At 45.7% G+C, this 25,151-nt stretch overlaps 2 protein-coding genes across 4 annotated transcripts; both read left to right on the top strand.

Moving 5' to 3' along the window:
* Positions 1 to 2,898: 2,898 nt before the first annotated feature.
* LOC147354667 (uncharacterized) lies at positions 2,899 to 4,282 on the top strand. Its single transcript, XM_086349425.1, has 2 exons — positions 2,899 to 2,953; positions 3,447 to 4,282. Exons 1-2 carry the CDS (start codon positions 2,899 to 2,901, stop codon positions 4,241 to 4,243), a joined length of 852 nt encoding a protein of 283 aa, XP_086205551.1. The 3' UTR covers positions 4,244 to 4,282.
* A 12,473-nt stretch (positions 4,283 to 16,755) lies between these two features.
* LOC147354666 (putative killer cell immunoglobulin-like receptor like protein KIR3DP1) lies at positions 16,756 to 24,444 on the top strand. 3 transcript variants are annotated; one of them, XM_086354575.1, is made up of 9 exons: positions 16,756 to 16,823; positions 16,966 to 17,001; positions 18,127 to 18,393; positions 19,270 to 19,569; positions 20,913 to 21,212; positions 22,180 to 22,230; positions 22,971 to 23,093; positions 23,818 to 23,870; positions 23,982 to 24,444. In XM_086354575.1, exons 1-9 carry the CDS (start codon positions 16,790 to 16,792, stop codon positions 24,102 to 24,104), a joined length of 1,287 nt encoding a protein of 428 aa, XP_086210701.1. In that variant the 5' UTR covers positions 16,756 to 16,789; the 3' UTR covers positions 24,105 to 24,444. The 3 variants fall into 3 exon arrangements, with proteins under 3 accessions (XP_086210701.1, XP_086210702.1, XP_086210700.1); XM_086354576.1 differs by lacking the exon at positions 20,913 to 21,212; XM_086354574.1 differs by lacking the exon at positions 16,756 to 16,823 and having other exon boundaries at positions 16,902 to 17,001.
* The last annotated feature ends 707 nt before the right edge of the window (positions 24,445 to 25,151 follow it).

Genomic DNA, 25,151 nt, shown 5'->3' with positions numbered 1-25,151 from the left:
TTAGTTTCTTAATCACATGTATTACAATATATTTTCAAAGAGCCATATATGCATGTCTGGTCCTCTCATAAGAATGCAGAATAAAAGTCTCTATTAATGAGTCTTTAATTGCCAACCTGCACTGAGCCTGAAATATGATGTGGGTACATGTGATTTCTCTTCTGCAAAGACTTAAGGTTAATCAGGTTTATCATGAGCTTGGGAAAAGCATCCTGCATGATATACACTGAATCACCATTACTACTTCCTAAAAGAAGCAAGATCTGTTCTAATCCTCTTAGGCTGATAGTGTTTCAGTTCAGTTCAGTCGCTCAGTCATGTCCGAATCTTTGCGACCCCATGAATCGCAGCACGCCAGGCCTCCCGGTCCATCACCAACTCCCAGAGTTCACTCAGACTCACGTCCATCGAGTCAGTGATGCCATCCAGCCATCTCATCCTTTGTAATCCCCTTCTCCTTCTCCCCGCAACCCCTCCCAGCATCAGGGTCTTTTCCAATGAGGCAACACTTCGCATGAGGTGGCCAAAGGACTGGAGTTTCAGCTTTAGCATCATTCCTTCCAAAGAAATCCCAGGGCTGATCTCCTTCAGAATGGACTGGTTGGATCTCCTTGCAGTCCAAGGGACTTTCAAGAGTCTTCTCCAACACCACAGTTCAAAAGCATCAATTCTTTGGCACTCAGCTTTCTTTACAGTCCAACTCTCACATCCATACATGACCACTGGAAAAACCATAGCCTTGACCAGATGGACCTTTGTTGGCAAAGTAATGTCTCTGCTTTTCAATATGCTATCGAGGTTGGTCATAACTTTCCTTCCAAGGAGTAAGCGTCTTTCAATTTCATGGCTGCAGTCACCATCTGCAGTGACTTTGAAGCCCCCAAAAATAAAATCTGACAGTTTCCACTGTTTCCCCATCTATTTGCCATGAAGTGATGGGACCAGATGCCATGAAGTGATGGAACCAGATGCCATGATCTTCATTTTCTGAATGTTGAGCTTTATGCCAACTTTTTCAGTCTCCTCTTTCACCTTCATCAAGAGGCTTTTGAGGTCCTCTTCACTTTCTGCCATAAGGGTGGTATCATCTGCATATCTGAGGTTGATAGTGTTTAGGGAAACAAAATGTGATGGTCGGGTCATGATGCGTGCTCTGTAATGTGGCTCAGGTCAGACTTCCATCCCTGGAGTGAGACGAGGCTGGCCATCTTCCCATGTGACATGAACCAACTGACTGTACTAACTGCACCGCCCACCTTCCTCATCCTGTGACTCAGTCAGCTTTGCTCAGTTATGCCTTCTGTCTCACAGAAGCAGAGCCATGTGCCCCACACTCCTCAGCCTCCTGAGTCTTGGTGAGTCCGGAAAGACACAGTCAGAGAAGGTTATGGTGGAAATCGGGGGGGCTCTCGCGCCACTGACCAGGTTCCCTGGATGAGGGTGCAAGGAACGTGGGATCCATCAGGACAAGCCATCTCTGACAGGGTTTTCCTTCTAGGATTCTGTATGAGTCTGAGGATCTGGGCAGCTGTGGGTGAGTCCTCCCTATCCCTTATTTCTCTGTTGAGCAGAGCAGTTGGGACTGATGCAGAGGACACTGGGGGACCAGGGTGAGACCCCTGTCAGTACAGTGAGAGCCGCGTGCCCTGTGGATCCCTTATCTCTTTTGACCTTGATACTCATCTTCACTCTCCCCAGGGGTTAGCCCAGGTCTGGACTCTGGACATGAAGGCACAGTGTGAAGTCTGTCAGCTGGGAGCTGAGCCCCCGAGTGCCATTTCAATCATGAGAGGGGAGCAAGAGGCTGCACCCCACAGACCCCTCTCCTACAAGGTGGTTCGTGGCCTCTCCAACCAGCCTTTAACAACAGGATCAGCAGGAGCACCCACTAAAGCTGACCCCAGGGGAGGGTCTAGCCATCAGGCATGGCCACTTGGACCTTGTCACAGATTTGATGTAGGTTAGCTAACAAAGGAGCGAGGTTCAAGGTTTACTTCCTTCTTTTCAGGCAAGTGGCTTTTTCACTGCTCAGTTGTGTTAGTGTTAGTCGCTCTGTCAAGTCCGACTGTTTGCGACCCCGTGGACTGTAGGTCACCAGGCTACTCTATCCATGGGATTCTCCAGGCAAGAATGCAAGAGTGGGTTGCCATTTCCTTGACCAGGAGATCTTGCCAACTCAGAGACTGAACCCTGCTCTCCTGCATTGCAGGAAGATTCTTTACCATTTGAGCTACAACAAATGCAGGGAAGCATACAACAGGGAAGCCTTTCCCCTTCTTGTCCATGCATTAATTTTTCGCTGTTGTTTTCTTTTGCCTGCATTGTGCAGCTTGCAGAATCTTAGTTCCCTGATCAGGGATTCAACTTGGGCCCTTGGAAGAAAAAGTACTGAGTCCTAACAACTGGACCAACAGGGAATCCCCAGTGTTTTGTGTTTTCAGAGAAAGTTTCTCAACATTTTTTCAACCCAAGAACCACTTCCAAGAATCGTATTCTTAGATCCTCATGATGTCCATCCTGGGTTGACTGTGTCTCTGTCTGCCCCAGGCCCCAGGTGTCCCTGAGCATCAGGGTGATGCATTTTAGGGGAGGAGAGTTGGAAGAATTGAAGGGGAAGCACCCACGAGGGCAGTGGGGAGAGGGGATCATTCCTATTTTTCTCTCAAAGCCTGTGTCTCCTTCTCTCCTAGGTGAATATGAGAAGCCCTCTTTGTCAGCCTGGCCAAGCCCTGTGGTTACCTTAGGACAGACTGTGACTCTTCAGTGTCACTTCGGTCCTCCATTTGTGATATTCAGACTGCTCAAAAGAGATGGGACCATTTTGCCCAAGCTCCCGGGATATCATTTCAACACCTTCACCACTGGGCCAGTGACCAGAAAACATGCCAGGTCCTACACATGTCTCTCTCTGTGTGGTCCTATGTCAGTGACCCCCTGCAGATTATGGTCACAGGTAGGAGGGGTCCAACCCAGCTTGGGACACCTGTACCTGTAGGCAATCCTACCCTAGATCCATGTGCCACTGCAGCCAAAGACGTCCTCAGGATTCCCAGCCAGAACCGAACCAAGGAAAGAGGACCAAGTCTGAGAGTTTAAACTCAGGGTGTTGAATGGAGGGATGTGTTCCCCTGGCTCAGGAAAGAGGACCCTCCCTAGGCATTAGTTAGACAGGATGCTGCCACTGCCTGTCAACTCGGAGGCTGAGGAGGAACCCTGATCCAGCACCTGCCACCCAGTAGGGAGCTGTAATCCCATATGAAGGAGCTGGGGTCCCAGTTAAGACCAAGTCAGCCCAGGAATGTTTCCAGAGGTGTGAAGTGGGGATCACAGGTGGTCCCTTTTTTCTCCACCTCCTTCCCAACCTCCTCCCAATCATCACCAACGTTCTAGGAGATGAGTGTGAAAGGAGCCAAGGTACGTATTACACCTGGTATGTATTCTACCAGAGAAGCCCCCCACCATGCATATTAGGAATGGGATGAAGTTAAGAGCACTGCAACCCACTCCAGTATTCTCAACTGGAGAATCCCATGGACAGAAGAGCACGGTGGGCTACAGTCCATGGGACCCCACAGAGTCTGACACAACTGAAGTGACTGAGTATGTATGGAAGCTGAGAGCAGATCGAACAGCTAAAGAGCTTAGAATAAACACAGTGGAGGCCGGAGGTCTTGAGCAAAGAGAAACAGAAAAGCATGAGCCAGAGCCCGAGAACAAGGCTAAAGAGAACGCAACAGAACAGACAGGAAGAGTAATTGGCTTTGCTGCTTCATGGGGAGGTTTTTCACACCTTCAGATGTCAGGGGAAGCACTGAGGTGGGGTGACTCACTGAAGCTCACAAGCTCTTTGCTTCTAGGTGTGTTCACAAAACCCTCCATCTCAGCCCACCCAGAGCCCCTCATGCAGGTGGGAGAGAATGTGACCTTTCGCTTTCACTCATCAATGCTGCATGACAAATTTATCCTGCAGGAAAAAAGCAGCACAGGGCATTTCCAGAGACATGGAGAGATGCTCACTGGTGGGCATGCCCCAGCTGACTTCTTCATTGGCCCCATGACTTTGGCAAGACCGGGCACCTACAGATGCTCTGGCTCTCTCAGCCAGTCCCCCTATGAGTGGTCAGCTCCCAGCGACCCTGTGGACATCATCATCACAGATGAGTGTGGCCAGACCAGTCCCTTCTGCTCTCTGTGTCACAGATGGTCTGGTGTCCAGTCCAGCATCAGTCCCGGGAGAGAATGACAGGCTGCAGAGACACTCACAAACTCAGGAGAGGGAACAAACCAGAGAGAGAGGAGGTGTGAACACGGAAGGGAAAAGAGAACAGAGTACCTACCATGTGCTAAGGAGAAGACACAGCCGGTGATAGAGTGAAGGAGCAAGAACGTGAAAGAACGACCAATGGAGAAAAATGTACCAGAGCAGGGACCCGGGAAATTCCCCGCTCAGGCAGCCAATGATGGTTGGTTAAGGGGTTGGTTTCCTGCTTTCATGTCAGAGCTCCCTTCCTCTGTCAGCAGTACACTGTGGTACCAGACGCCCTTGCAGTCTGGCCCCTGGGTGATCGAGACGGATGTTGACACCCTGAAGTTGCTCAGCCTCTTGGTTTAACGCGTCTTTCTGCACAAAGAGGGGGGAGTGGTCCCTCCATCCCTCCCACTAAGGAGTCCCTTCTAGCCCCTGCGGGTGGGCAGGGCAGCGCTAAACACGCCCTCCAGAGGGATGATATGGGGAGGGAGGAGGGAGGAGGGTTCAGGATGGGGAACACATGTATACCTGTGGCGGATTCATTTTGATATTTGGCAAAACTAATACAATTATGTAAAGTTTAAAAATAAAATAAAATTTTTTTAAAAAATGGGTTAAAAAAAAAAAAAAGAAAGAGGTGGTCAAAGATTAAATGAGAGTCTGGCAATTTCCATTCCATAATCTCTTCTGCTGGGTCAATGCCATGTTTTCTGATGGTCCCCAGCAGTAGTTAGTAGGTTGTGTTTATTTCAAGAGATCGGCACATCTGGTTGATTTTAAATTTTATTTTATCTTATTTATGTCTGTTGAAGTCTAGTTGAGTTCAGATATTGTTAATTCCTTTATACAACAGAGTGATTCAGTTATTCGTATACATATATTCTTTCTTTTAAAAAAGATATTAAATAAAATCCATTTTATAAAAATTATTTATTTTTTAAATGATATTCCATTTTTATTAAATTTTTTTGCAATTTCTTTTTTTAATATAAATTTATTTAGTTGGAGGTTAATTACTTTAAAATATTGTATTGGTTTTGCCATACATCAACATGAATCCGCCACAGGTGTACACGTGTTCCCATCATGAACCCCCCTCCCTGCTCCCTCCCTGTACCATCCCTCTGGGTCATCCCAATGCACCAGCCCCAAGCAACCAGTATCATGCATTGACCTTGGACTGGTGATTCTTTTCTTATATGATATTATACATGTTTCAATGCCATTCTCCCAAATCATCCCACCCTCTCCATCTCCCACAGAGTCCAAAAGACTGTTCTATATATCTGTGTCTCTTTTGCTGTCTCACATACAGGGTTATCGTTACCATCTTTCTAAATTCCATAGATATGCATTGGTATACTGTATTGGTGTTTTTCTTTCTGGCTTACTTCACTCTGTATAAAAACCTCCAGTTTCATCCACCTCATTAGAACTGATTCAAATGTATTCTTTTTAATGGCTGAGTAATACTCCCTTGTGTATATGTACCACAGCTTTCTTACCCATTCATCTGCTGATGGACATCTAGGTTGCTTCCATGTCCTGGCTATTATAAACAGTGCTGCGATGAACATTGGAGTACACATGTCTCTTTCAATTCTGTGTGTATGCCCAGCAGTGGGATTGCTGGATCATAAGGCAGTTCTATTTCCAGTGTTTCAAGGAATCTCCACATTGTTCTCCATAGTGGCTATACTAGTTTGCATTCCCACCAACAGTGTAAGAGGGTTTCCTTTTCTCCACACCCTCTCCAGCATTTATTGATTATAGACTTTTGGATCGCAGGCATTCTGACTGTCGTGAAATGGTACCTCATTGTGCTTTTGATTTGCATTTCTCTGATAATGAGTGATGTCGAGCATCTTTTCATGTGTTTGTTAGCCATCTGTATGTCTTCTTTGGAGAAATGTCTATTTAGTTCTTTGGCCCATTTTTTGATTGGGTCGTTTATTTTTCTGGCATTGAGCTGTAGGAGTTGCTTGTGTATTTTTGAGATTAGTTGTTTGTCAGTTGCTTCATTTGCTATTATTTTCTCCCATTCTGAACAACATGCTGCTGAATAACAAAAAATCACAGAAGAGATCAAAAAAAAAGAAATGAAAATATGCATAGAAATGAATGAAAATGAAAACACAACAACCCAAAACCTGTGGGACATGGTAAAAGCAGTGCTAAGGGGAAAGTTCATAGCAATACAGGCATACCTCAAGAAACAAGAAAAAAGTCAAATAAGTAACCTAACTCTACACCTAAAGCAACTAGAAAAGGAAGAAATGAAGAACCCAAGGGTTAGTAGAAGGAAAGAAATCTTAAAAATTAAGGCAGAAATAAATGCAAAAGAGACCATAGTAAAAATCAACAAAGCCAAAAGCTGGTTCTTTGAAAGGATAAATAAAATTGACAAACCATTAGCCAGACTCATCAATAAACCAAGGGAGAAAAATCAAATCAATAAAATTAAAAATGAAAATGGAGACATCACAACAGACAACACAGAAATACAAAGGATCATAAGAGACTACTATCAGCAATTATATGCCAATAAAATGGACAACGTGGAATAAATGCACAAATTCTTAGAAAAGTACAACTTTCCAAAACTGAACCACAAAGAAATAGCAAATCTTAACAGACACATCACAAGCACAGAAATTGAAACTGTAATCAGAAATCTTCCAGCAAACAAAAGCCCAGGTCCAGACGGCTTCACAGGTGAATTCTACCAAAATTTTAGAGAAGCGCTAACACATATCTTACTCAAAATCTTCCAGAAAAATGCAGAGGTAGGTAAACTTCCAAACTCATTCTATAAGGCCACCATCACCCTAATACCAAAACCTGACAAAGATGCCACCAAAAAAAAAAAAAAAAAAGGAAAACTACAGGCCAATATCACTGATGAACATAGATGCAAAAACCCTTAACAAAATTCTAGCAATCAGAATCCAAGAACACATTAAAAAGATCATACACCATGACCAAGTGGGCTTTATCCCAGGGATGCAAGGATTCTTCAATATCCGCAAATCAATCAGTGTAATACACCACATTAACAAATTGAAAAATAAAAGCCATATGATTATCTCAATAGATGCAGAGGAAGCCTTTGACAAAATTCAACATCCATTTATGATAAAAACTCTCCAGAGCAGGAATAGAAGGAACATACCTCAACATAATAAAAGCTATATATGACAAACCCACAGCAAACATTATCCTCAATGGTGAAAAAGTGAAAGCATTTCCCCTAAAGTCAGGAACAAGACAAGGGTGCCCACTTTCACCACTACTATTCAACATAGTTTTGTAAGTTTTGGCCACAGAAATCAGAGCAGAAAAAGAAAAAAAAGGAATCCAAATTGGAAAATATGATGTAAAACTCTCACTATTTGCAGATGACATGATCCTCTACATAGAAAACACTAAAGATGCCACCAGAAAATTCCTAGAGCTAATCACTGAATAGAGTAAAGTTACAGGATATAAAATCAACACACAGAAATCCCTTGCATTCCTATACACTAACAATGAGAAAATAGAGAAATTAAGGAAACAATTTCACTCACCATTGCAACGAAAAGAATAAAATACTTAGGAATATATCTACCTAAAGAAACTAAAGACCTATATATAGAAAACTATAAAACACTGGTGAAAGGAATCAAAAAGGATACTAATGGATGGAGAAATATACCATGTTCATGGGTCGGAAGAATCAATATAGTGAAAATGAGTATACTACCCAAAGCAATCTATAGATTCAATGCAATCTCTATCAAGCTACCAACGGTATTTTTCACAGAGCGAGGACACTCCATTTTTAAAGTTATTTCTGAACTTTTCCCTGTGCTGGGTACCCCTTACTGTGGGGCTTTCTCTCCTGGCAGTGGACGGGCTTCTCATTGCAGTGCTGATCTTGTGGCACACTTCAGGCTTTAGTCAAACTATCACTGGTGTTCTACACAAAATCATAAGTTTGAAGGAGGGAAGCACAGCATCGTGTGACACAGGGGGAGGCGGGCTCATAGCAGAGAATGGCGTTTTCACTTCCTGTAGGTTAAAAACTGATTTCCATTGTTGTAATCCCTGAATGAACATCTTCCAGAGAACCATGGAACCCTATTCTTTTTATGAAAATATGTGTTAATTTATTCTTAGCTGAATCAGGTCTCAGCTGCAGCATGGGGGATCCTCATTGTGGTGCTGGGGTGCAGTTCAAGGCTCCAGAGCTCGCGGGCTCAGCAGTTGCAATATTGAGGATAGTTGCTTCAAGGCATGTGGGATCTCAGTTCTCCCACCCAGGATAGAACCCACACTCTCTGCACTGGAAGGTTGACCCTTAATCCCTGGGCCAGCTGGGACATTCCAAGCCCTGTTCTTCCCTTCAACCACAGGCATCTGTTCTTCTCCACTTTATGATCTTGGGAATCTGCTGATACACATTAGAGGATGGTCCATAACAGAAGATGTAGGATGGGCTCCATGGGTTTCCACAGATTCCTGAGAGAGTCCATCACTGGCTGGTCTTATATATGGAATGCTTTTCTTTTTTTATTTTTTTAATTAGGTGGAGTAGACAGACTCAGCAACCTGGGGCACACCCCTGCTTTTTTTTGGCTTTGATGTCCCCACCAAAGATATGGAAGTCTAGAAGAGTCGCCCCAACCCCAAGAGCCTTGATTCTCTTCCATTCGCACATGCTGTCATCATGGAAGGAGAGCCCAAAGAAGACAGAACAGTGAATGGCGAGGTGAGTCCTCCCGCCCAAACCCTTGCCATAGCCTGAGCCCCTCCAATGCCCAATGCCCCAGCCTTCGAAGATCACATTTCATTTCATCATTCACATCTCCTTCCTCTCAGGACCCATCAGCAGAGGGTGTGATATTCGCCCACTTGAACCACAGGACCCTCTCTGAGAGACTGCTCACTCCCACTCCCCTGAGCCCCATGCACCTCTCCGCCGAGACCAGTATCTATGAGGAATTTGATGTAAACCAGATCATGCTGACCCGGACCTGGCCCCATCCTTTGAGCACACAGAGTGTTATAAATTGAAGAGCTAGATCTCTTTTTAAAGGGGTTCCTCCGTGGGCACTCCTTCTCCTCCTCCAAAGCAGCCCTGCAGCTCTGAAGTTAAGAGTGGAGTCCAAGAATTATAGGATCATCCTCAAAAATCCCACCAGCTCTTAGTAATCCCTGGCTATTCTAACACTCTATTTTAACTATCTAACCTTTTGGGGGAAGTTATTCTAATCAATTGCACTTACTGGGTAGCTTACCATGATCATCCTACTTTTTCAAAAATTCCAGTAAAGCATAACAATTTGCAAGTTGAGTCTTCAAATTATTCAGTTTAAAATAAAATAAAGCCAATTTAAAAAAACCTCTGTTCAGTAATAGCTTACAAAAATGAACTTGTTTACAAGACAGAAACAGACTTGTAGACTTAGAGAACAAACTTAGAGTTACAGAGGGGAAGGATGAGGGGAGAGATACACTGGAAGTTTAAGATTGACATGTGCACACTGCTATATTTAAAACAAAATGCTTTCCATGAAACAATAACAAAAGCAATGCAAGAAAGAAAAAGCAATGCAAGTTGGCCAAATAAAAAGATGAAGTATATTCTGTTTGAGATATCCAGTGTGGTGCCACTTGCCACAGGAGGCTGTGTGTGTCTTCATGCAGAGTCGATCAGTCATGTCCGACTCTTTTCGAACCCATGACGTTGTGTAGCTCGCTAAGCTCCTCTGTGCATGGGATTCTCCAGGCAAGAATCCTGGAGTGGGTTGCCATTCCCTTCTCGATGGAATCTTCTTGACCCAGGGATCGAACCCATGTCTCTCATGTCTCTTGCATTGGCAGGCAGATTGTTTACCACTAAGCCATCGGGGAAGACCCCTCAACCCTTTTCCAGTCATGGGCACTGAGTGTGCTGGGGTTCCAAGGGTACAAACAGGACAATAAGAACCCCCTCAGTCTGGATCCACACTGGCCGATAAAGTAGTTACCCAGCCACACCGTACAGACAATGACTCTACATGTATATGAAGTAAAGCATTCAGTTCTTCAGTCACACCCACCACATTTCAAGTGCTCAGGAGCATCATGCAGCCAGGTGCCATGGTGCTGGACAGAGCAGATGTTTAAAAAGTCCCCTCATCACAGAGAATTCTACTGGATATTCCATTCCAGATGACTGAGGGCTGCAGAGAGAACACTTGCCCAGGGAGGCTTTGAACATGTTGTGTTAATCCATTGATATTTGTGTGTTTTGTCTTTTTTGCTTCTTTTCACCAAAGCCAAGGATTTGAGAATCTTGTGCCTTTTAAGTTATCAACTGTTGGCACAATGTGGCTTGGCTCAACCAAGCGGAGGGCTGAAGAGGATAACACCATGAGGACCCCGGTGTGAACTGAGCTGGCCAATGGGGTGAAAATCAAGCTCCACAGAGCCTTAGTTGCTCACTGAGCTCTCTGTGTGTGATGTCTCTCCTGGCTTAGAACTAAACCGCCCAAGAACTCTTTTACCAAGAAATGTCAGGATCGCTTAAAGTGAAGACATTCTGGGGCTCCTGTGTTGCTACTGTCACTGTTTCCATTTTTTCCCCTAGTTATCCTTATTTGTTTTTGGCCTTTAGGTTCGGGGACCAGATGTCATAATCTTCCTTTTTCTGCATGTTCACAGTGTAGACATGAACCCCAGTTATTCTTATATATCTTCTTTTAAAAAAATAATTGAATGTTAGCATTTGATGCCTGCATTCTGCAGAATCTCAATTCTTCAGCCAACTATAGAACATGGGTTTATCTGGGTCCTGGGTGTATTTCTGCTGTGTGGCACCAATGCCTGGTACAGAGTAGGTGCTCTGCAATAATTTATGAACAGATCAAAGATGAGAAGTAAATTCCATTTCTGCAGGGGACTGGGAAAATAAAGTTCTGAGTCTTATTTGGAGCCAAACTGTCCAGGGCTGATTAAGAGCGAGAACATGGGTCCCACCCTCTGAAGCAGGGGGTTAGACCAGGCAGAAAGAGAAAGAGCTGAGACCTCATGTCTGGGCTGAGATGCCTCCTGAGCCCTGCCTGGAGACATCAGAGCCAGGTCCACGGAGGGGCTGCACCCTGTTGTGAGTCCATGGCCATGGGAACCCTGAGGGGCGGCGGCAGCCCCCCAGGGACCACATCCTGTTTGTCCTCTAGGGCCCCGTGGTGTCCTCATCTGTACAGGGCAGGGACGGGGGCAGCTGGGCACTCAGAGCTGTAGACATGCCTTCCATCTTCTCTGAGCTTCTCCTCCTCGGCCAGTTGTGCAGAGCAGGGAGGGCACTGCAGGAGGGCACATGATGCCCACCCTGCCCCCAGTTCACGGGAACCTCAGGGTTCAGACAGCGTGAGGGGCCAGGGATCCGATGGGGAGAGAATTAGCCCAAGCTTTCAGTGGCAAATCTTTCACTTCCAGGGCTGAGTCTGGGCCAGAGGACCCCTAACCCTGCAGGTGACTCCTCCTGGGTCTCCTGGGACCCATATCTCACTTGAGTCCCAGGAAGGTGGTAAGGGGCAAGGTCAGGGCACTGGGATTCTAGAGTGATGCTGGTGAAACCTGGAAGGGCTCAGGAGCTGAGCTGGGGAGTGAGGGGTGGGGAAGTCCTGGGACTTAGCCTCTGATTTCCTTCCAGGGACCCCCCACAAACCCACCATCTGGGCTGAGACTCTTTTGGGAAGCTCAGGGTGCCCATGTGAATACACCCTAGGCAGAGTTGGAATGTGAGAGTGAGTACACAGACCATCAGGGAGTATGCTGCAGTTGGCCTGCATTATTTGGAGAAGGAAATGGCAATGCATTCCAGTATTCTTTTTTTTCTTCTTCTTCTAATTTTATTTTATTTTTAAACTTTACATAATTGTATTAGTTTTGCCAAATATCAAAATGAATCCGCCACAGGTATACATGTGTTCCCCATCCTGAACCCTCCTCCCTCCTCCCTCCCCATACCATCCCTCTGGGTTGTCCCAGTGCACTAGCCCCAAGCATCCAGTATTGTGCATCGAACCTGGACTGGCAACTCGTTTCTTACATGATATTTTACATGTTTCAATGCCATTCTCCCAAATCTTCCCACCCTCTCCCTCCCCCACAGAGTCCATAAGACTGTTCTATACATCTGTGTCTCTTTTGCTGTCTCGTACACCGGGTTATTGTTAACATCTTTCTAAATTCCATATATGTGCGTTAGTATACTGTATTTATGTTTTTCCTTCTGGCTTACTTCACTCTGTATAATAGGCTCCAGTTTCATCCACCTCATTAGAACTGATTCAAATGTATTCTTTTTAATGGCTGAGTAATACTCCATTGTGTATCTGCAAAATCCCATGAACATTGGAGCCTGCCAGCCTACAGTCCATAGAGTTGCAAAGAGTCAGACATGGCTGAGTGACTTCATTTTCTTTCATCTTGTTTTAAAATTTATTTATTTTACTGGTTCCATTTTTTAATCTCATCATATACATATTTTATTGAAGTGCAGTTGACTTACAATGTTTCAGGTGTACAGCAAGGTGATTTTCAGTTATACAAGCACACATACATTATTTTTCAAATTATTTTCCATTTTAGGTTATTACAAGATATTGACTATAGTTCTCCATGCTATACAGTAAATCTTTTTTGCTTGTTGCATACATTTTTAAAAAAATTAGAAATCTAGCATTGTATTGATTCTTCTATTTTTAAACATATGGTATATGCCACATCAGTGTTATGCTACACAGAGAGTGAAAGCATGATACCAAAATCCCACCATGTCCATGATAAAAGTAAATGGTAAACAGTGGCAATGTTAATTGTGGGAGGAAATATTGAATCACATTATGTTACTGGTGGGCTTTCCTGGTGACTCAGATGATAAAGACTCTGCCTGCAACACAGGAGACCTGAGTCGATCCCTCAGTTGAGACGATCTCCTGGAGATGGAAATAGCAACCCACCCCAGCATTCTTGCCTGGAGAACCCCCATGGACAGAGGAGTCTGGTGGGTTGCAGCCCATGGGATCACAAAGAGTCAGACATGACTAAGGGCCTAAACTATTCTCAAGGCTCTGAACTTAAAAGGTATAACACTTTCCCATTCATATAGAGATAAAAAGTGACAGAACAGACAGAACCTTTTGCATTGTCAGGGGCTTAATGACCAGATCTGCATGGACAGCTTGGAGAACAAAGGATTCCAGGATGAAAAGATTTCCACAATGGAGGGGACGTAGTATAGCTATGGCTGATCCATGTCGATGTATGGCAGAAACCATCACAGTATTGTAATTGCCCTTTAATTAAACATAAATAAACTAAGGGGGGGAAAAGCTTGCAACAGGGCTTCCCTGCTGGTCCACTGATTGGGAATCTGCCTGCCCATGTGGGGGACATGGGCCTGATCCCAGGACCGAGAAGATTTCATATGCCTTGGGGCTGTTAAGCCAGTGGGCCTCAAGCCCATGTGCCTAGATCGGGTGTTCCACAACAAGAGAAGCCACAGCGATAAGAGACCCTGCACACAGCAAAGAGCTGCCCAACTTCCCACAACTAGAGAAAGCCTGTGCACAGCGACGAAGACCCAGCACAGCCATTAACTAGTTAATTAAAACACTGCAACAACCAGCAACACCTCCTCCTGTTTTAGTGTGTGTGTGTCTGTGTGTGTGTGTGTGTAAGTGTGAAAGTGTGGGTTCACACATGGGTGTTTAATGTGTATTGTTCTCTTTTCTTGGAATTTTCTTCCCCATGGGCTAGGGTTATTTTACATTCAGTAAACACTGTTTGACCATCCCTCTCACTCCCCAGAAAGCCCATCTAAGTCAGGTAAGATGATTCTATGGGGCACAAGTTCATGATCTCCTTGGTCTGCTGGCTTTCCAATAAAGTCACTATTCCTTTCCTGAAGACCTCATCACTCTGTCCCTTGACAAACAACGTGAGGTTGGACTCAGAGCACATTCATGAGACATTGGCAGAGGTGTCGTTCATTTTAGCGAAAATCCATAGACGTCACTCTCACAATTGATATCTGTGGTTTAAAAGAAGATACACAGATGGCCAACAGGCATATGAAGAGATGCTCAGCATTGCTCATTAGTAGAGAAAGGCAAATCGACACTCCAAGGAGGTACCACCTCATACCGATCAGAATGGCCAACATTAGACAGTTGCCGAATAATAGATGGTGGAGAGGGTGTGGAGGAGAGGGAAACCCTCTTACATTGCTGGGGGGAGTGGAAACTGGTGCAGCCACTGCGGAAAACAGTATGGAAGTTCCTCAAAAAAAGTAAAAACAGAGTTTCCATATGATCCAACAATTCCAGTACCAAGCATATATCTGGAAAAAAAACTATACCTTGAAATGACTCATGCACCCCTATGCCTATTGCAGCAAAACTTACAATAGCCAAGACATGGGAACAGCCTAATTGTCCACTGACTGATGATTGGATAAAGAAGATGTATATGCTTATACAGACAGAGAATGGAATACCACTCAGACATTTAAAAAAATGAAATCATGCCATTTGCAGCAGCATGGATGAACCTCGAGATTAACATATTAAGTGAAGTAGACAGAAAGAGAAAGACAATTTTCTGTGATATCACCCATGTGTGGAATCTAAAAGGAACATATCAATGAAACAGGAACAGACTCACAGACATACAGAACAGGCTTGTGGTTGCCAAGGAGGGAAGGACTGGGAGCTTGGGATTAGCAGATGAAATCTATTTATACATAGAATGGATAAAGAATGAGGTCCTACAGTATGGCACAGGGAATTTTATTCAGTATCCTGGCATAAATCATAAAGGAAAGAATATATATGTCGAGCTGAATCAATGTGCTGTACAGCAGAAATGAACTATACTACAATAATTTTTTTTAATTTTTAAAAATTTGTGGTTTCTATATCTGCAATGAAACATTAATGGCAGTAAAAATGCACAAACTGAAATGACAAAGAATACAGACCAATTCTGAAACATGATATTAAGTAAATAAGAGGAAATTTTAAGAAAAGCGACTGTACTGTTACTCCATTACATACATAATGATCAAGGGGAGACCAGATTTATTACTTACAAAGCATCACTAATCTTAACGACCCCCACCCCCAGTAAAATGGTGTGGAATCGCTGCCCTTACTGAGGTTCTTTCCTGTCTATGAACAACAGCTGAACTGGGTGTATGTCTGCCCTTGGAGTCCTGAAACAGCTGGGCCATTTTGCCCCAGTTTGGAGTTGATTGTTCTGGACACGCTCCTCACTCAAGCATTTTGGAGCTTGGAAGTCTCTACTTGACATATTTGTGTACCTTTGAGTATCTAGGAAGTAAGGTTGTCCACCTTTTCAGGCAGAACAAATCCCCCTCCCAAAAAAACACCACAGTCATCTTTACACACATTATCTTTGTGTACATGTGTGGTCCTTGGATTGGAAAGGGAGGAAGAGAGAGAGATAGAGAGTGTTGTGTGTGCGAAGTTTCCACTCACAGTCACGAAATAATTTCAGATGAAGAAGAGTCAGAGAAAGACAAATATCACATGATATCATTTATTTGTGACATCTAAAAAAATGAACTTACTTACAACACAGACTCACAGAGAATGAACTTACGGTTACCAGGGGAATAGTGTCAGGGGGAGGTTAGATTGGAAGTTTGGGACTGACGTATACACAAGGCTATATTAAAAACGCATGACCACAGGGACCTACTGTATAAAACAGAGAATTCTACATAATATTCTGTAACTACTTAAGTGGGAAAAGAATTTGAAAAGCAATAGATGCATGTATATGTATCACGGATTCACTTTGTTGTACATCTGAAAATAACACAGTTAGTTTCTTAATCACATATATTACAATATAGAATTTTTTCATATGTTCAAAGAGCCATAATATGCATGTCTGGTCCTCCCATAACCCAGCGGGATGGTTTGGGGAGAAGGAGGGTTCAGGATAGGGAACACGTGTACCTGTGCCAGATTCATGTTGATATATGGCAAAACCAATACAATATTGTAAAGTTACAAAATAAAAGAAAATAAAGGGAAAAATAGGGGAAAAAAAGAATGCAGAATAAAAGTATTAATGAGTCTTTAATTGGCAACCTGCACTGAGCCTGACATATGAGGTGGGAACATGTGATTTCTCTTCTTTGAAGAGTTAAGGTTAATGAGATTTATCATGAGCTTGGGAAAAGCATCCTGTATGGTATACACTGAATCACCGTTACTACTTCCTAAAGGCAGTAAGATCTGTCTGAATCCTCTTAGGTTTATAGTGTTTAGGGAAACAAAAAGTGACGATCGGGTCATGAGGCATGCTCCGTGATGCGGCTCAGGTCAGACTTCCATCCCTGGAGTGAGAACAGGCTGGCCATCTTCCCATGTGACATGACCCAGGCTGACTGTAACAACAACACCGCCTGCTTCCGCATCCTGTGCCTCTGTCAGCTTTGCTCAGTTCTGCCTCCTGTCTCACAGAAGCAGAGCCATGTGCCCCACACTCCTCAGCCTCCTGAGTCTCGGTGAGTCCAGAAAGACACAGTTGGAGAGGGTTATGGTGGAAACCGGGGGGTCTTCACACCACTGACCAGGTTCCCTGGATGAGGGTGCAAGGAGCGTGGGGTCCATCAGGACAAGCCTTCTCTGACATGCTTTTCCTTCTAGGATTCTATGTGAGTCTGAGGAACTGGGCAGCTGTGGGTGAGTCCTCCCCATCCCTTATTTCTCTGTTGAGCAAAGTAGTTGGGGCTGATGCAGATGACACTGGGGGCCGGGGTGAGACCCCTGTCAGTACAGCGAGAGCCCTGTGTTCTGTGGATCCCAGGTCCTCCTATTGGCCTTGATAGTCATCTTCGCTCTCACCAGAGGTTAGTCCAGCTCTGGACTCTGGACCTGAAGGCACGGTGTGAAGTCTGGGAGCTGGGAGCTAGGCCCACTGAGTGCCATTTCTATCATGAGAGGGGAGCAAGAGGCTGCAGCCCACAGACCCTCCCCCACAAGCTGGCTCCTGGCATCTCCAACTGGCCCTTAACAACAGGATCTACAGAACCACCCACTAGACCTGACCCCAGGGAAGGGTCTGGTCATCAGGCAGGGCCACTTGGACCTTGTCACACATTTGATGTAGGTTAGCTAACAAAGGAGCGAGGTTCAAGGTTTACTTCCTTCTTTTTAGTCTAGTGGCTTTTTCACTGCTTTGTTGTGTTAGTGTTAGTCAGTCATGTCCTACTCCTTTTGACCCCATGGACTGTAGCTCACCAGGCTCCTCTGTCCATAGGATTCTCCAGGCAAGAATATGGAGGTGGTTGCCATTTCCTTATCCAGGGGATCTTGCCATCTCAGGGACTGAACCCTGGTCTCCTGCCTTGCAGGAAGATTCTTTACCATTTTGAGCTACAACAAATGCAACAGGGAAGTCCTTTCGCTTCTTGTCCATGCATCAATTTTTCTGTGGTATTTTATTTTGCCTTCATCATGCAGCTTGTGAGATCTTTCCCTGATCAGGGTTTCAACTTGGGCCCTTGGCAGAGAAAGTGCCAAGTCCTAACCACTGTACAGCCCAGGTTTTTTGTGTTTTGAGAGAAAGGTTCTCAACATTTTGTCAACCCAAGGAGTGATTCATGTCCTGAGAATTTCCATGATGTCCATCCTGGATTGACTGTATCTCTGTCTGTCCCCAAGCCCCAGGTGTCCTTGAGCATCAGGGTGATGCACTTTAGGGGAGGAGAGTTCAAAGAATTAAAGGGGAAGCCCACCTACGAGGGCTGTGGGGAGAGCTGACTGTTCCCATTTTCTACTCAAAGCCTGTGTCTCCTTCTCTCCTAGGTGAATATGAGAAGCTGTCTTTGTCCGCCTGGCCAAGCCCCGTGGTTCCCTTAGGACAGACTGTGACTCTTCAGTGTCACTCCCATTCCCCACTTGAGAGATTCAGACTGTTCAAAAGAGATGGGAAAAGGCGTTTGCCTGAGCTCCAAGGAGATCATTTCAATAACTTCACCCTTGGCCCGGTGACCGGAGAACATGCCGGGTCCTACACATGTTCTGAAGCCTACTGGTCTGCACCCAGTGACCCCCTGCAGATTGTGGTCTCAGGTAGGAGGGGTCCAGCCCAGCCCAGTACAGCCGTGCCTGCAGGCAATCCTACACTAGGTCCACTTGCCCATGCAGAGCAAGACTTCCTCAGGACCCCCAGCCAGGACCAAACCAGGGAAAGAGAACCCACTCTGAGAGTTTAAACTCAGGGTGTCGAATAGAGGGATGGGGTGCCCCAGGGCAGGAAGGAGGAGCCTCCCTAGGCATGAGTTAGACAGGATGCTGCCACTGCCTACCAGCAGGGAGGATGGGGCACCACCCTGATCCAGCACCTGCCACCCGTTAGGGAGCTATAATCCCATTTGAAGGAGCTGGAGCCCCAGGGAAAAGTCCCAGGAATGTCTCAGAGGCATGAGGTGGGGACACAGATGGGAAAATGTTCCCTTTTCTCCACCTCCACCCCAATGTCCTGCAGTCAGCGCCCACATTCTAGATGAGTGTGAAGGGAGCCAGGGTATGCATCCTCAGACCCACCCCAGCCGCCACCACGCATATTAGGGATGGGATGAAGCTGAGAGCATGGTAACCCACTCCAGTATTCTCAACTGGAGAATCCCATGGGCAGAGGAGCCTGGCTGGCTACAGTCCATGGAGTTGCACAGAGTCGGACTCAACTGAAGTGACTGAGTAAGCATGCATGAACCCCAGAGCAGATCCAACAGCTAAAGAGCTTAGAATGAGCACAGAGGAGGCAGAGGTCTTGAACAAAAAGAAACATGAGCCAAAGTCCAAGAACAAGGCTAAAGAGAATGCAACAAAACACACAGGAAGGGTAATTGGCTCCGCTGGTAAATGGGGAGGAGTTTTACACCTTCAGATGTCAGCGGAAGGGCCAAGGTGGGTGACTCACTGAAGCTCACAACCTTTTGTTCCTAGGTGTGTTCAAAAAACCCTCCATCTCAGCCCACCCAGGGCCCCTCGTGCAGCAGGGAGACAATGTGACCCTCCGCTGTCACTCACTGGTGATGTTTGACAAGTTTATCCTGCACCATGAAAACAGCACAGGGCATTTCCAGAGACATGGAGAGATGCTCACTGGTGGGTATGCCCCAGCTGACTTCTCCATTGGCCCCATGACTTTGGTGAGTGCCGGCACCTACAGATGCTACGGCTCTCTCAGAAGATCCCCCTATGAGTGGTCAGCCCCCAGCGACCCCATGGACATCATGATCACAGGTGAGTGTGGCCATACGTCCCTTCTGCTCTCTGTGTCACAGAAGGTCTGGTGTCCAGTCCAGCATCAGTACTGGGAGAGAATGACAGGCGTGCAGAGACACTCACAAACTCAGGAGAGGGAACAAACCAGAGAGAGAGGAGGTGTGAACACGGAAGGGAAAAGAGAACCGAGTCCCTGCCATGTGCTAAGAAGACACAGCTGGTGACAGACTGAAGGACCAAGAACATGAAAGAACGACCAAGAGAGAAAAATGAACCAGAGCAGGGACCCAGGAAATTCCCCGCTCAGGCAGCCAACGATGGTTGGTTAAGGGGTTGGTTTCCTGCTTTCATGTCAGAGCTCCCTTCCTCTGTCAGCAGCACATTGTGGTACCAGACGCCCTTGCTGTCCAGCCCCTGGGTGATCGTGATGGAGGTTGACACCCTGACATTGCTCAGCGTCGCGGTTTAACGCGTCCTTCTGCACAAAGAGGCGGGGGGAGTGGTCCCTCCAACCATCCCCGCTAAACCATCCCTTCCAGCCCTTGGGGGTGGGCAGGGCAGCGCTGAACACGCCCTCAAGAAAGAGGTGGTCAAAGATTAATGAGATTCTGGCAATTTTCACTCCATAATCTCTTCTTCTGGGTCAATGCCGTGTTTGCTGATGGTCCCCAGCAGTAGTTAGTAGTCTATTTAGTAGTAGTCTGCTTATTTCAAGAGAATGGCACATCTGGTTGATTTTTATAATTTATTTTATCTTATTTATGTTAGTTGAAGTCTAGTTGATTTCAGATGTTGTTAATTCCTGTTGTACAACAGAGTGATTCAGTTATTCATATACATATATTCTTTCTTTAAAAAAGAATATTAAATGACAATCCATTTTAAAAATTATTTATTTTTTAAAAGGATTTTAAATGACACTCCATTTTTAAAGTTATTTCTAAGTTTTCTTTTTTTATTTATTATTTTTTTAACTTTACAATATTGTATTGGTTTTGCCATATATCAACATGAATCCACCACAGGTATACATGTGTTCCGCACCCTGTAGCCTCCTCCCTCCTCCCTCCCCATACCATCCCTCTGGGTCATCCCAGTGCACCAGCCCCAAGCATCCAGTATCGAGATTCGAACCTGGACTGGTGACTCGTTTCATATATGATATTATACATGTTTCAATGCCATTCTCCCAAATCAACCCACCCTCTCTGTGCTGGGTACCCCTTACTGTGGGGCTTTCTCTCCTGGCGGTGGGCGGCCTTCTCATTGCAGTGCTGCTCTTGTTGCACACTTCAGGCTTTAGTCCTCTACTTAGGAGTAGAGTTACTTTGTGCTTTAAGATCAAGCTCTCCTCCTTCCAGGTCTGTCCAAAAAACCCTCTCTCTCAGCCCAGGGGGGCTCCATGGTGAGGTCAGGAGAGAACGTGACCTTGGTCTGCAGCTCCGAGAGTGCCTTTGACCAGTTCCATTTGCTCAGGGAGGGGGTGAACCTTGGACGCCATCTCGCTGGAGGGCAGAGCCCCCGCAGAGCACTCCAGGCAGAGTTCCCTCTGGGTCCTGGGACCCCAGCCCACAGCGGGGTCTACAGGTGTTACGGCTCTTTCACTCGCTCTCCCTACTCGTGGTCAAACTCCAGCGACCCACTGTTCCTGTCTGTCACAGGTGAGCAACCTCTTCCTGGCCCATGCTTTGTTGTTCCTGTTCAGACGCTATGTTGTCCAACCCTTTGCCACCCTGAGGCCTGCAGCACAACAGACTCCTCTGTCCTTCACTATCTCCTCCACGTGGATCACAGCCTTGTAGTGGTGAAGGGGCCTTCGTACCTCAGTGAAGCTATGAGCCAGTCATGCAGGGCCACCCAAGCCTGACGGATCATAGTGAAGAGTCCTGACAAAACATGGTCCCCTGGAGGAGGAAATGGCAACTCATTCCAGTATTCTTGCCTGGGGAACCCATGAAGAGTCCCATGCTTTACAACATACACAATGAGATTGCACTGGGCAAAAAGCCCATTTGGGTTTTTGCATAACAGCTTACTGTATCATGAACTCTATATCAAGGGCTCCATGCTGGTGTCATGGCAACCTTAGGGCTTCTGGAGAAATGGAGGCAATGAGAACCAGAGAGGAAGAGAGATGGTAGATGGCATCTCAACTCTCTTCCACTTCCTGTATGGATGCTCCACATCACAGTCCTGTCTATCCAGGCAATAAAGAAAAGGGTCAGGGTAGACCCAGGGGGAGGAGAGGCTGGGCTCATTCGGGAAGATCAGAGATTACATTGGCCACTTGCTCTTAATGTTTTCCCAGAAGCACCTCTGACATACAGGTGATATCGCAATTAAGGAGCATAAATACTCATTCCCGTAGCAGAGAGAATGTCTCTTGCTTACAGCTGTCTTTCACCAGGCATATTCTTCCTGCCTCCTTCCACCATCCCTTCTCCAGGATGGAGGTTCTACTCAGTGCATTCACGGGGAGGAACCAGAAGCTCTGCCCTCCCCCATCAAGGCTCTGAGAGATGACAGAGTCAAGGACAGGCAGGAAGTCAACCTTCCAGAAAGAATAGTCCTCATTCAGTCAGTATTTGGACGTTTACTTCTTCACCCCTTCTGTCTTTTTCCCCCTAGGATCCACTACGAGTACTTGCCCATCAACCATGGATCCACACACCACAGAAGGTAAGCAAGACGGTCTTCTATCTCAGCAAATTTCTGAGAAGACAGAGGGTTCCTGTGTGAGTGTTAGTTCTACCACCTCCCAGCTCTGTGACTTTGGGCTCCTCAACGTCCCTGTCATGTCAGCATTTGAGACCGTGGTCTGCCTAGAACCAGAGAGGGCATTGAGCTGCTCATGTTCTGTGACTGAAATTTTCTAAATAGAACAAAGCAGGTCAGAGTGACATAACCCCATGCTTAAGGGAGATACTCACCCTCCCTCCACCAGGATCTTTGGGGATGGACGGCAGGGCAAGCAAAGAATTTTAGGGAGCGCCTTATATATGTGTTATTCCTCTTAGTATTTTGTGAACTAAGCATTCCACAGGTCAAAAATAAAAGTGTCATATCTTCTTGAGGATTCCATTCCAGGTCTATGTGGATGGAGGGGGAAATGTATTGTGGATTAAAGGTTCTCCATTCATGCAAAATCACCATGCCATGTCATATGGGGCAGCAGAGAAAAACTGCTTCGGTGCCTGGGGGACCTTGGTTCAGACGTCTGCTGGTCTTGCGTGGCCTCTTTACTTCATCCACTGCTAGCATCTCTCCTGGATGCTTTGGTACCTTCTGGGAAGTGGAGACCATAACTGATCAGGTTGAGAGCTGCTGACAGTTTGACACAAGGATACATTAAACCCAGTGTGTTGGGGCACAGCGTGTGCAATGAATACCCAGACCTTCTACCGTTTGCTTGTTGGCAGAAGCACAGCTTTCTCAAGCACACTCCAGCACGTGGTACATTGTCCTTGGGCTTGTCACAGCCTTCACCTCTACCAGCATCATCCTCGCTGCTCTTGTCTGTCACTGGTGTTCTACCCAAAACCGTAAGTCTGAAGGTGGTGAGCTCAGCATCATCTGACCCAGGGGGAGGTGGGCTCATAGCAGAGAATGGCATGTTCACTTCCTGTAGGTTAAAAACTGACTTCTGTTGTTGTAATCCCTGATGGAACATCTTCCAGAGACCCATGGAACCCTGTTCTTTTTATGAAACTATGTGTTGATTTATTCTTGGCTGCATCAGGTCTTGGCTGCAGCATGGGGGATCCTCATTGTGGTGCTGGGGTGCAGTTCAAGGCTCCAGAGCTCATGGGCTCAGCACTTGCAGCATCGAGGATACTTTCTTCAAAGCATGTGGGATCTCAGTTCTCCCACCAGGGATAGAACCCACATTCCCTGAACTGAAAGGTTGACTCTTAATCCTTCGGCCGCCAGGGACATTCCAAACCCTGTTCTTCCCTTCAACTACAACCATCCATTTTTCTCCCCTACATGATCTTGGGAATCTGCTGATATGTAGAAGAGGATGGTCCATAACAGAAGACATAGGATAGGTCTGTGGGTTTGCACAGGTTCCTCAGACAGTCCATGATGACTGGGCATGTATATGGAATGTTTTGTTTTGTTTTGTTTTCATTTAGTAGAGTAGACAGGCTCAGCAACCTGGGGCACACCCCTGCCTTTTTCTGGCTTTGATGTAACTATCAAAGTTACGGAGGTCTGGAATAACTGCCTCCACCCCGAAGAGCCTTGACTCTCTTCCATTTTCAGATGTTGCCATCATGGAAGGAGAGCCCATGGAAGCCAGAATAGTGAATGGCGAGGTGAGTCCTCCCAGCCCAAACCCTTGCCATAGTCTGAGCCCCTCCAATGCCCAATGCCCCAGCCTTTGAAGATCACATCTCAGTCCATCATTCTCACTTCTCTCCTCTCAGGACTCTGCAGCAGAAGACGTGATATACGCTCACTTGGACCTCAGGACCCTCTCCGAGAGACGGTTCACTCCCACTCCCCTGAGGCCCATGCACACCTCCGCCGAGCCCATTATCTATGAGTAATTCAACATAAACCAAGACCGTGCTGAGCCCTGACCTGGCCCCATCCTCTGAGTACACAGAGTCTTACAAATCAAGGACCTAGATCTCTTGTTAAAGGGGTTCCTCATGGACACTCCTCCTCCAAAGCAGCCCAGCAGCTCTGAGGTGAGGAGTGGAGTCCAAGAACTACAGTATCATCTTCAAAAGTCCCACCACCTCTTAATGATCTCCTGGCTATTCTAGGACTCTATTGTAACTATCTCACCTTTTGGGGAGATGCTATAATCAATCGCTCATACTAGGTAGCTTATCATGATCACCCTACTTTTTATAAAATTCCAATAAAGCATAAAAAATTTGCCAGTTGACTCTTCAAATTATTCCGTTTAAAATAAAACAAAATGAATAAAAGTAAACCCCTTTATTCAGTAACATTTTACAAGGGTAAACTTATTTACAAGACTGAAACAGACTTGTAGACTTAGAGAACAAACTTAGAGTTACCAGAGGGGAGGAGTGGGGGACAGATAGAGGGAAGTTTGGGATTGACATGTGCACACCATTATATTTAAAATAAAATGCTTTCCATGAAAAAATAATAATGCTAGTTGGCAAAATAAAAAGATGAAGTATACTCTAAGATAGCCAGTATGGTGCCACTAACCATATTAGGCTGAATACATGCATGCTAAGTCAACTCAGTCATTTTTGCGACCCATGGACTGTAGCCGCCCAGGCTCCTGTGTGCATGGGATTCTCCAGGCAAGAATACTGGAATCGGTTTCCATTCCTTTCTCCAGGGGATCTTCTCGACCCATCAAACTCAGGTCTCTCAGGTCTCTTGCAATGACAGGCAGATTCTTTACCACTAAGCCACCAGAGAAGCCCTCTCAGTTTTCTAAAAAGAACAAAATCCTGACTGTTGAGAACATGGATTGACTTGGAGGTCATTATGCTTAGTGAAAAAAGTCAGACAGGGAAAGAGAAATGCTGTATGTTTTCACTTCTATATGGAATCTAAAAATCAAAATAGTGATTTCCTTGATTGTCCAGTGACTAAGACTCTGG

This window comes from Bos grunniens, chromosome 18, assembly GCF_055505025.1.
Source record: "Bos grunniens cultivar Pamir isolate PY7600 chromosome 18, Bosgru_T2T1.0, whole genome shotgun sequence".
In the NCBI taxonomy this organism is placed as follows: domain Eukaryota; kingdom Metazoa; phylum Chordata; class Mammalia; order Artiodactyla; family Bovidae; genus Bos; species Bos grunniens.
This window is presented reverse-complemented; position numbering and strand designations above follow the sequence as displayed.